Raw genomic sequence first — 12,376 nt, 5'->3', positions numbered from 1 at the left:
ATGGCATCGGACCTGGATATCTCCGAGACCGCCTTCTGCCTCAGATTACCTCCCATCGGCCAGTACGCTCCCACAGAGTGGGTCTCCTCAGGGTGCCGTCAGCCAGACAGTGCCGGCTGGCGACCCCCAGGGGGAGGGCCTTCTCGGTGGGAGCTCCCACCCTATGGAATGAACTACCCCCAGAGATCAGGGTGATCCCAGATCTCCCTTCCTTCCGCCGCGCCCTTAAGACATGGCTATTTCAGCTAGCAGGACTGGCCTAGGGGAAATTTTTAGCTGGGTTTTAAAATAATTTTAAATTAAATATAGGCCAAATATTAATATTTTCTTTTAATTATGTTTTTAACTATAGTATTTGGTATTTTGTATGTGTTTTATCAGCCTGTTAGCCGCCCTGAGTCCGCAAGGAGAAGGGCGGGATATAAATACAATAAACTAAACTAAACTAAACTAAACGTGTTACTAAGACTTTTCTATTACCTTCTTCAACTAGATATCTTAATCACATTTTCTGCATAAATCAGAAAATTAGTTTTTGTACAAACAAAATAGATGCTGTAAATGTGGTCTATTGGAATGGTCTAAGTCAGGAGTCTGCAATCTTAAACACTCAAAGAGCCACTTGGACCCGTTTACCAGAGAAAACACTGGGAGCCGCAAACTTGTGTGCGCACACGCAAGGGGTGGGGAGCATGATTGAAGAGTTTAATTAAAAAAAATAGAGGCTGCTGTGCATGAGTTCTCTCCCTCTCTCTCTCTTTCTCTCTCTCTTTCCTCTCCCTCTCTCTCTTTATCTCTTTCCTCTCTCTTTCCTCTCCCTCTCTCTTTCTCTCTTTCCTCTCTCTCTCTCTTTCTCTCTCTCTCGCTCTTTCCTCTCCGTCTTTCTCTCTTTCCTCTCCCTCTCTTTCTCTTTCCTCTCTCTCTCTTTCTCTCTCTCTCGCTCTTTCCTCTCCCCCACTCTCTCCCTCTCTCTCTTTCCTGTCCCTCTCTTTCTCTTTCCTCTCCCTCTTTTTCTTTCCTCTCCCTCTCTCTCTCTTTCTCTCTCTTTCCTCTCTCTCTTTCCTCTCCCCCTCTCTTTCTTTCCTCTCCCTCTCTATCTCTCTCCCTCTCTCCCTTTCTTTCTTCTCTCTTTCCCCCCTCTCTCTCCCTCTCTCCAATCTTCTGCTCACCTGGTAAGCTGGCTTCAGGCTCTTTTCCAACAAGCTGACACACATTCTTATTGGGCTGTCTCTCTCTTCTGCCCTTCCTGCTTCCTGCTTCCTGCAGAGACGCAGCAAAGGGAGGAGCCCCGCCTAATAAGCTTGTCAGCTCATTGGAACAGCGTGAGGCCACTCTTTTTCTCTCTCTCTCTTTCACACACACACACACACACACACACACAGAGAGAGAGAGAGAGAGAGAGAGAGAGAGAGAGAGAGAGAGAGAGAGAGAGAGAGAGAGAGAGAGAGAGAGAGAGAGAGAGAGAGAGAGAGAGAGAAGGGACACGCAAGTGCCTCTCTCTGTCTCTCTCTGTCTCTCCCTGCAAATGGCAGAGGAGGCTGGGAGCCGCAGGAGAAGGCTCAAAGAGCCAAATGCGGCTCCGGAGCTGAGGTTGCCGACCCGTGGTCTAAGTTGTCAATATTCAGACAGGTCAAATAATTTGAATAGTTTTGTGAGAAAATAAAATAAAATGCTTTGAGTATCTTGGCTATAAGAAACTTGTTATCAGACATTGTTCCTTATTTTCACCAAAGGGTTCCAAGATTAGGTAGGGTAGCAATCCCTGCTGACCACTACCAGCCAGTCAATTTGCAGAAGAACTGATTAAAGGGATTTTAAAGACATATTTGAAAGCTTTCCAATATATTATATTTAGTAAAATGAATCAAACTGATCACTCCAGAGATTTCAGTAGGAAAAAAATTACATCTTTAGATAATTAAATAAATCGTTTGTTGAGTTCAAGAGCAAAGAAAGGAAATTATCTACATTTCTTTCATTATCACTTACTTTAGCAAATTAAAAGCACTTAACACTTTTTAACACAGCAGGTTCAGAAGAAAAGTCCAGCTAACCAGTATGTATTACACTCTTCACTAGGGAATATTTTTATGTTTTTAAAAAATGTTAAAATCTTTCAGCAACACAACCAAATGTGAAACTTATGCTTGCATCATAGCATATAATATACACAGCACAATGGTAGATATTAAGTTGTTCTACAACCAGCAAGAAAACTGTATTCCAAAAAATCCATAACAGGAACAATCATGTACACATAACTATAAACTGAGCTCAAGTCGGAAAAAGTTATACAACAAACAGATCATGGCCCCAGAAGAATAAGAACTCACCAAACCACCTCCCCAAAATTTTAAATGTACTTTAGGCATACATTAAAGGTCAAAGAGAACAATTTATACAATCTTTATACAACCTCAAAAGCTTTAGCAACACTTTCGTGAAACATAGTGCAAACACACACATCTGCACTTTGTTAGCAAAATACAGCACAACACCACATGCAACACACATGCCTTCCTACATAAACTCTAGCCACAAAATCAACCACCATATGAATTCTAACTTCCCCATAGCAAAGATAAATTGAAAATAAGTGATAATTTAGCAGGCAAACTGCCTGGCATGAATCTGCAACCGTCTTTATATTCTATCTAGCCAAGTACTTAACTGCTTTCTTCTCAACACTCGACTGCCACATCATCCCATTTAATTTAAGCCAACAGCATCAGGAATATAACTATTCCCTGCTGCTATATGTTAGCTAAGTTGGCACAAAAGCAGTCCAACCGTGAGCCACAAACAGATCAATTGTCACACTTAGAATAGGCAAAACACTCAAAACAATACCACTTGGAACAAACCGTATGATTTGTTCTGACCATGAAACAAAACTCATTCTGAGTTTGGAATATAGTCTGCTGAGAGGTGTACTTTGCTGCTTTTGACCACTCCTTTTATGGGGAGTCAAAAAAGTTGCCATAGCTTGTTGGAAAGTTTGGCTCTTCCTACCAAGGATTTGCATATGACAGCCTTGGTTCTGTCCACACCATAGCTTAGGTACTCTCTTTAGCAGAAGCAGCAATAGATAGGCCACAGGGAAAAGGGCTAATAGGAAAAAAAATGGCATTCATAGCTTTGCTCCCCAAATACCAATGTCTTAAATTTGCTTCACTGAGTATTTGAATGTAGGATTAAATGTAATAATTTTATTCCAGCCTTGGTTTTACTTAAATTAATCGGCATTTAATTATTAATTCTTCTAAAGGTCAGGTTTTTTTCAATCTTTTCCTTCCTATTTATTTTATTGAACTAATTGTAATTATGGTCATAAATAAATCCTTTTCCCCTCTCCTTCCACATACTTGTTTAAAATACACATACAATTGAGATATGATAGTTGCATCTCAAAAAAACAGCTTTCTTCCAGTTTGCTGAATATAATTATAGAAAGGTCCCATATGCTTTGGCAATACGTCTACAAAATGAGACTGGCGGATACAAAATGAGACTGGCGGAGTATGGCTATCATAACTAGACATCTTTTTTGAAGAACAAGACAAACCAGTGCTAGATCTGAACAAACACAATATTGTGCTACAAAGTACTGTATTTGACTAGTTTGTTAGTCAATCCAAAAATGAAAAACTACCCTGCTATCTAAAACAGACATCATCATGGGAAGAACCTTTATCTACAGCACCTTTTCAACCTGTTGCCAGATGGAATTAATGGGACTTTTACACTAACATGCCTTCTATTCCTCCAAATCAGGAAACATTGCTCTACAAAAAGCAATAGACTGAGGGATTTGTCTCATTGCTAATTATTCTTTTAGCCAGCCTGTTGCATACTTGAATATTGGAAAAATCTACCGGTACTTAACAGACTGCAGTCATGTTTTTAGAATCATACATATTGAGACATTTTGATACCTTGAGAACTTTCAATTTTGTCTCACAAACTTGACTAAAAGGTATAGCCTAATGCAGGGGTAGGCAACCTTGGCTCTTTTATGACTCGTGGACTTCAACTCCCAGAATTCCTGAGTCAGCCATGCTGGCTCAGGAATTCTGGGAGTTGAAGTCCACGAGTCATAAAAGAGCCAAGGTTGCCTACCCCTGGCCTAATGTGTTAATACTTTTTCTGATAAAAACTTTTATAAATTTCTGGGAAAATTATTTACAAACCATGTGCTATTTAAGATTAACATTCCTTTTGAATCTGCAAGTATATTGTCATCAAAGCATTGAATGATTATTTGTAATACCAAATTTCCCCTAGCAAACACACAGCTGAATCCAATATGTGATGCTAACAGGAAAGGGAGCAACAGAATAGATAATTGTGTGATTCATACTATTTTTGTCATACTATTTTTATAGACATCTAAGCAACAATTAATATATTGTACATGTTAAAAGCACACAATTAAATGGCCCAAATTCATATCCAGCAAACTCAAAGCAGTTTTGCAAATCTTTCAAGTCCAAATTTATCCATCTATAAGGCAATCATTATCACTCATATTACAGAAGCAGTTAAGACACAATGATTCATCATGTAATGGCTTTATCGCAGGAACAACATTTAAAGGATATCCTAATCTCAAGTTCATTCTATTAACTAATTACAATACTTCTATACTTTTAACAGGTCTTTTAAAACTGAATAGAAGAGAATATATTAGGTCTGAGTTGAACTATGGCATCCTTGATGCTGTCTTGGTTGCTTGCTTGCAGTCATTTCATTACCCAACTAAGTAACATCAATAGTGCTAGTGAGTGTGGGGTTTTCTCCTTGATAGTTCCTTTATTAAAAAGTAAAGGTAAAGATTTCCCATGTCTAGTTGTTTCATCTCCATTTCTTAGTTGAGGGAGCCAGGGTTGTCTCAAAACATTTCTGTGGTCATGTGGCCAATATGAATATATGCCGAGGCACACAGAATACTGCTGCCTTCCCACCAAAATGGTACTTATTTATCTACTCACATTTGCATGTTTTCAAACTGCTAGGTGGGCAGGAACTGAGGCAAGAATGGGAGTTCACCCTGTTGCGTGGCAGTCAGGTCTCAAACCCGGCTGTCAGCTTTCCAGTTGACAAGCTCAGTGTCTTTAACTGCAGAGCCATCATGGCCCTGTTGCTTTATTATTGTTTTCCTAGCGAATGATCAAACAGACAAGCAAACAAACAATACTCTAATCAAGGAACTACCAAAGAGAAAACCACTCCAACCGATACTGGCAAAACAAGCTACTGAATATAAGCAGGGAGGAAACTGCACTTACTAGGCCTGTTGATGTTACCTAGTCAAGTAATGAAATGTCGGCAAACAACCAAGCTCAGAGAGCATCAAGGACTCCACAAATTGAGATACCCCAGAAATTGTAATTTTATTAGATTAACAAATCTACCCTTTTCTGATTATTTGATAACGACCATTATTTTCATATATTGTCTCTTTTAAGATATTTTAAGAAAAAAAATGACCAAAAAAATAAAGGATTTATATCGGTATTTTCTTCTGTGTACAATACACATAGGGAAATTAATATTAAAGTTCTCTTGTTTTTACAACCAACCTATCTGGAAGTTTGAAAAGCAGCTTTGTAGTATACATATAATAAACTCCCTTCTTCCTTTTCACTGTGGGAAGCTGCTCTAGATCAAAGCATTTCACTAACAGAACTTGATTAGAAGCTGTAAGGAGTAAAGAAAAATATTCTACACAGGAACGTCCCAACAAGTTGTCAAAAGCTACACTTCAAAAAGATCTCCAACAAATGCTGTTGAATTTTTTTTCACACTGCTGACAATTTAGCTCTATTTTCTGGAACACAATATTTTTCATCTGAAATCATCAGAAGATTCTACAATAGTGGTTTTCTAATGGGGAGGGAGACGATCGAATCAATTTAGGCTTCCTTCAAGCAATGTTTTAACACTGTTAATAGACACTTGAAGGGGTAAAATGACAAAACCTAATGCAGTGTTTCTCAACCTTGACAATTTTAAGGCATGTGGACTTCAACTCCCAGAATTCCACAGCCAGCGATGCTGGCTGTGGAATTCTGGGAGTTGAAGTCCACATGCCTTAAAATTGTCAAGGTTGAGAAACACTGACCTAATGGATGGAGTTAGTAAAAGATAAAAGGGTACAGACTATACATGGCTTTGGGCTGTCCTTTTACATCTCCATTCGTACCACACAGCATGAACATCCGTAGCCCCCACATCCCCTTTCTAGCTACCTAAATAAAGCAATACACAATATAATATCTACAAGCACACAACCTCCACCACACCCCTTTTTCACTAGTTCTTGACAGGCTGGCGCACGTTCATCTCCCAATCAGAATTTTCCACCGGGAGGGAGGGAGTAGGGGCCAATGCTAGCAGCCTTGCCCTTACTCCGTTCAAACGTTTTACTCTTAAACTCCGCAGGTTTCAATCCTCCCTTCAAAGCCCAAGGAAACAAGCCCTATCGAACCACCCCCCACCCACCCACCCTCTTCCGGAGCATCTCTCGCCCTCTCCGAGAGACGCTTCTAACCTCTCCGCTTCCTCTGGAAGGAAGTCGCGGAGGCCAGGCCTGAGACTGGAGGCCCATCCCAAGGCCGTTTTCTCTTCCTGCTGCCCCACTCGCCCACCGGCGGCTTTCCCTCGACCCACACTCACTGGCTAGCCGGGGTCCGTCCAGCCCCCCGCCGCCGCCGCCGCCGGCTCCTCCGCCTCCTCCCAGCAGTTCGGGGGGTTTCTTAGGCCCCGCTCCCGGCGCCGCCACCCCGTGTGCCGGATAGCCACCGCTACCGCCGTGCCCCGGCGAGGCAGCCACAGAAGGAGCAGCGGAGCCAGGAGGGAGCCCAAGCGGAAGCCCACCGAGGGCGACCGGTGGCGGAGGGCCGGGACAGGCGGCGGAAGCTCCGCCGGGCTCCTCGTGCAGGAACTGGCATTCCTCGCCGTAAAAGCACGTCTTGTCCTTGGCATAGTAGCGGCAGAACTTGAGCTTCAGCCCGCCGGGGGCCGCCGCCACCACCGCCGCCGCCGTCGGAACTCCCGGCCCGGGGGGCGGCCCTATTACCGCCGCGGCAGGAGCCACCGGAGAGGAGCAGGGGAGGCCGCCACTGTTCATGGCGGCGACGGCTGCTACAGCAGCAGCGGTAGCAGCGAGGCCGCCTCAGAAGGCACGGCCGCCGCCGGCCACCGCCGCACCATGGGAGGCAGGCGGGGAGCGGGCGCAGCAGCCGTCCCACGGCCGCCGCTGTCACTGCCGGAGTTCCGGGAACGAGGGAGGAAAGGGGAGGGCGCTTGTGCTTCTCTTAAAGGGGTCAAGCAAGCCCGACGGGGGAGAAGAGGCTAAAGGAGAGCGGGAGAAAAATCGGGGCCTTCCGTCAGGCGCTGAAGGATCCCGGAGGCAGCGGCAACGGCGGGATTGTTTATTCCATTTTCCTCTTCCTGAGCTGTCTCCTCAATGCGCCTGCGCCGCAGTGAGGCCCTCTGGGTAATTCAGGCCCGGAGGAAGCGAAGGGGCTGATGGAGGCCTGGCCCAGCTCCGCCGGGTGGGGCGGCGGGCAGCCAGGGAACGGGCGTTTGGTTGCGGCCGTCTACTTTTGCCTTTCGCGGGCGGGAAGGAAGCGCAGCGCCTTTCCTAAACCTTTTCCTACGTGTATAAACCCCCCCCCCGCACCCTAGTGTGTGGATGAATACTGTATGCATGCCTGTATATTTGTATCATGGATATACATATACATTTATTTAAACCGTGCCCCTCGTTGTGTTACAGTGCAATCGTCTTCGGTTTTATATGGAAATAAAGTTGGCGAACAGTGAGGCTTGGCTGTACGTAAACATCTCGCGATGCCACCCTGTACAGCCTGTTCTAAATTAAATGAGTACTAAAAGTACTAAAAAAAAACAACTTTGCTCCTACAGTCATTCTGAACATTGCTTTTGCTTGAGAACGTTTTCCCCCCACAAATACGGATTTTCAAACCACAGTTCTTAACAGCAGGGATCAGTTAATATACTATAAAAAGTTGGTGTATATATTTTAAAAATATGGGAGGTGTAAATATAATTTTGGAAACCTGGATATGGGGAAATACTTCTTTGAAATAAGGAAATAACAAGTAAGAAAAAGCTGAGTATCCTTTTTCCCCCTCCATCATTTTTTCTTGGGATACCGTTTTTTCAGGCTGGTGCATTTAAAGCATGTGGATTTAATTATAAATATTTGCCCAAGATAGGCTGATAGCTCCTGAGTGGATTCTCAAAAAGATAATACATCTGGCCATCTTTTTGAAAAATGTACTGGGTGTGTTTGCACATGTATACAGTATAAAGTTAGCACATGTATGCAATACTGCTTTTCTAAATGTTATATCTCAATATAAATACATTCATGAGATAATATATTAATAACAGTTCATCAGATAGATTCATTTAAGTATAATTAAGGAAAACCAACATATCAATTATACACATAATAATTACCATTATTTTAATCAGTTCAGAAACAAATCCTTTGGAAAGAAGAATATAAAATCAATAATGATAAAACCAATTCAAAAATAAAGCATCTTCCAATAAACCAAGAAGTAACCAATATGCAGGAAAGTTCTTCAATTACATTAATGTTTGTCATCCTCACGTTCTTGGATATTCCAAAATACTGAATAAAAAAGGAGGAAAATTACTGAAATACAATCAGTAATGTTCCAACTGTCAATTTTCATTGCTCTGTTGCTGTTACAAATGTTATAGCTATGAAATCAACAGAAAAGTAATATTGTCCAGGAAGAAACATCTTTTTCTATTTATTGTGTGCAACCTGGTTGAATCTTGTATGAATACAACAGATGTCTAGATTTGGTAGGCTTAGAAAATCAGTTTTAAGTTTGAGCAAAACAATAAAATTATTTGTTTATTTGTTTATGAAAATTTATGTGGCCACCCACTCATTCTCAGTAACCTTAGTGGCTTACAAAAATAAAAACCCAATAAAACCCAGTAAAACAATAATCCACCTAACCTCTGGTAACAACAATCAATCAGATAAGTCATTTGATGAACTCCATCCTACTGGGTTCCCCAGACCCGTTGGCAAAAGCAGGTTTTGAGGGCATTGTGAAAGAGTGTCAATGTAAGGGTCAATCTAATCTCCGCGGGGATGATGTTCCAAATGGAAGGAGCCACCATGGAGAAGGCCTTTCTTTTGGGTCCCACCAGATATATATCCTTGGGAGAGGGGTCAGGGGGGTCAGGTGGATGTAACCGGGAGAAGACAGTCCTTCAGATAACCTGGTCCCAAGCCATATATAATACGATACTAAAATGCATCATATTATCTCTCCAAATTGGCACAAGTATACAATAATTCAGGATCAGATGAGTACAAGTTTTAAAATACTATGATTATTTCCCATGTTTCAATCAATCAAAGGCTGCTGACTGAAAAAAGACTTGAAGTTAAAATGTTTATAAAATAGATGCCAGGTGAGATTCCTTGGCAAACTATTCCACATTTAAGACTGACAAAGTATAGCCAATTGGCTTTCTTTGTTTGAAGGGGCATTCAGAGTTTCTGAAGATTTTGAAGTTTATGAAGATTAGATAGATAGATAGATAGATAGATAGATAGATAGATAGATAGATAGATAGATAGATAGATAGATAGATAGATAGATAGACAGACAGAGACAGAGACAGAGAGATAGAGATAGATAGATAGATAGATATAGATACAAATATCACATTGAGATATCATCATCCATCTCCTTCATAGATCAACAAATAGACAAAAAATAAAAGCTAAATAATAATAATAATAAAAGGAATAAAATAATTTAAAATTCAGAATTTAAAAAGTCAAGGAAGGGCCTTGAGAGCATTAACCAGCCCCACAGCTACATGTTTCTCTATGGGTCCCAAGCAAACCAGATCTTCAAGCATTCCTGAAAGGCCAGGAGAATGAGGACCTGCTTCACCTCTGAGGGAAGAATGTTCCAAATGATAAAAAAGGCTCTTTTCCTGGGCCCCATCAGTCACAATTCTCTAACTGATGGCATCAGCAGTATACCTTTCCTGCCTGACTGGTGGGATGGGCTGATATAATGAAGCAAAGACAGATCAACAGATAATCAGGCCCCATGCCATGTAGGGCTTTAAAAGTAATAAACAATAACTTGAAGTGGCCCAGGAAGCAAACTGGCACCCATGTGGCTGATGCACTTTGAAATAACTCAAAATAATTGTCCATAATAATTAAAACTGTTTCATGAGAAAACAGATATTCAAATAATGATTATCAGAGAACTGCATAGATATGCTTATATATCCTTTATTCGTTTGAAGCCTTTCAGATGTGTGTGAGATCACAGGTGCCAGGATTTTTAGCCAGCAAGCTGGATAAGGATACCAAGAATTATAGTTCCAATAACAACTTGAAGAGTTTCAGATAAAGTAATTATTGCCTGGTTCAACATCATGTAAGATCAGGACATTGCCATGGCCGTATTTTTTTAAAATTCCACAACAGAAAAACAAGAGTTAATGAGTAGAATTTTGAAGAAGTTGAAAGGCGAAATGAATGAATTAACTTACAGTGTTTTTTCAACCTTGACTACTTTAAGATGTGTGGACTTCAATTCCCAGACTTCCTAGATGAGCATGCTGGTTGGGAAATTCTGGGAGTTGAAGTCCATACATCTTAAACTAGTCAAGGTTGAGAAACACTGTTCTAGAAGGTTAGAACATCTCTCTCTCTCTCTCTCTCTCTCTCTCTCTCTCTCTCTCTCACACACACACACACACACACACACACACACACACACACAAGTTACACATGTACATGCACAGACACAGAGCATGGGTACTTTGAGAATCATAGATAGTTCTAGGAAGGTGCATGATTTATAGAATAAGCTAGAAATGATTGGAGTCACATATCATTCCAATCTCAGACCAAACAAACCACATTGTTGCCTTAGTGCAATATGTGAATTTAATCATTATTTTTCCTAGCTTTCTGAGGATTTGGGGAGATAGAGCCATAAGGGGCTTCTGAAACAGAGAGTTCTCAAACCTAAAAGCTTTTCTGAAAGGTGATATTTGCATGGTGTGATACATGGTTGACATGAAAAAACATCCCAAACTGGGAACTCCAGGCTTTTAGAAAGAATCACAACCTTTCAAATTACTTACTTAAAAATTAGTAAGTTTGAATCTACTTTTTCTGATATATCCAAAGAATTTTGAATGCTTCCTAGCATCATTGTTTTATATATAATGCTGATATACTTCAGGATTATGAAAAATTCAATGTGATTTAGGTGCATTCATGCTGGTAATTTATCATTAAAAAGAATTATCATTAGAAGAACCAGTTCTCTGAGGAAAAGGAGGCACTATCTTCAGAAAAGCTGATTTTGGATCTTATGTTGAAATAATAGCATGTGTTTTGTTTGCAATTACCGTTTCCTTTTTTTAGTGATTACATGGACCTGACATGTTTTGACATTGAGTGTGAATTGGAAACAACAAAACTCACTATTTGATTAGTTTTCTAAAATGTAGCTCAATAAACCTGATGATTCTAATGTCTGAGAGCCCTCTACTGGAATAAGGATTTAACACAACAGGTTTGTTCCTAAAAAGAATGGGGCCTGGGCCTGGGTTAATTCTTAAACAGTGAATACTTCTTGAAATAAAAGGGGAGGGTGCTGAAAAAATATAATCACCAATGAGCTTTAATCAAAACTTTTCATCCTCACAAAAATGATAGGAAAAGCACATACTGAATACTACAGAAAGATATAGTTCACCTTGCTGGTGGTTTAACATCAACTATTGTAGGGTGTTTTTTTTTTAATTTGATGTTATTATTGTTGTTGTTTTGTTGGAGGAAGAGCCCCAAAACCCCTCCTCCAAAAGCTATTTATCTCAGATTTTCAGATTTGAAGAAGTGGTTTTACAGTCGAAAGGCCGAGCGGTTGTGACGGATTCCCGAGAGAACCACCTGCACATACAGACTGTGAGCTCTTGAAATAACATTTCACTCAAGCAAGGAAGTCTTGCACCAACAGCTGCAATGAGAGGGCAACACTTAAGTATCTCAGTCAGCAAAAGTCAGCTGCAGATGCTTGGTAAGCGTACTCACTGACATCTGCATTCATGGCTCTTCTTGCCTTGCTGATCCCAATTTTCCTCCTTCTCTTTCTATAGATTTGTCCTACACCTTTTTCTCTATTTAGTCTCTCCCTCTCTGATTTTTTTTCTTGCCTCATTTCTCTTGATTTCTATTTGATTTTGCCCTATGCATCATTGGTTTTGGTGTTCTTTTTGTGCCCTTTTCTGTTTCTCTTTGCTAAAAAGACAG

The 12,376-nt window shown here is 40.9% G+C and overlaps 1 protein-coding gene across 1 annotated transcript in view; it reads right to left on the bottom strand.

The window, feature by feature from the left end:
- The window catches only part of PAN3 (poly(A) specific ribonuclease subunit PAN3), a 70,693-nt gene extending 63,561 nt beyond the window's left edge, over positions 1 to 7,132 (bottom strand). Inside the window, exons 1-2 of the mRNA XM_015815650.2 lie at positions 6,679 to 7,132; positions 5,583 to 5,700 (exon numbers count right to left, since the gene is read on the bottom strand). Of these exons, the coding sequence (XP_015671136.2) occupies positions 5,583 to 5,700; positions 6,679 to 7,132 (572 nt within the window). The remainder of the gene's footprint in view (positions 1 to 5,582; positions 5,701 to 6,678) is intronic.
- Positions 7,133 to 12,376: the final 5,244 nt, after the last annotated feature.

The sequence above is a fragment of the Protobothrops mucrosquamatus genome, unplaced genomic scaffold (genome assembly GCF_001527695.2).
Source record: "Protobothrops mucrosquamatus isolate PMUCROS unplaced genomic scaffold, P.Mucros_1.0 scaffold358, whole genome shotgun sequence".
Classification (NCBI taxonomy): Eukaryota; Metazoa; Chordata; class Lepidosauria; order Squamata; family Viperidae; genus Protobothrops; species Protobothrops mucrosquamatus.
Note: the sequence above shows the minus strand (reverse complement) of the source record. Positions and strands in the feature narration are given on the sequence as shown.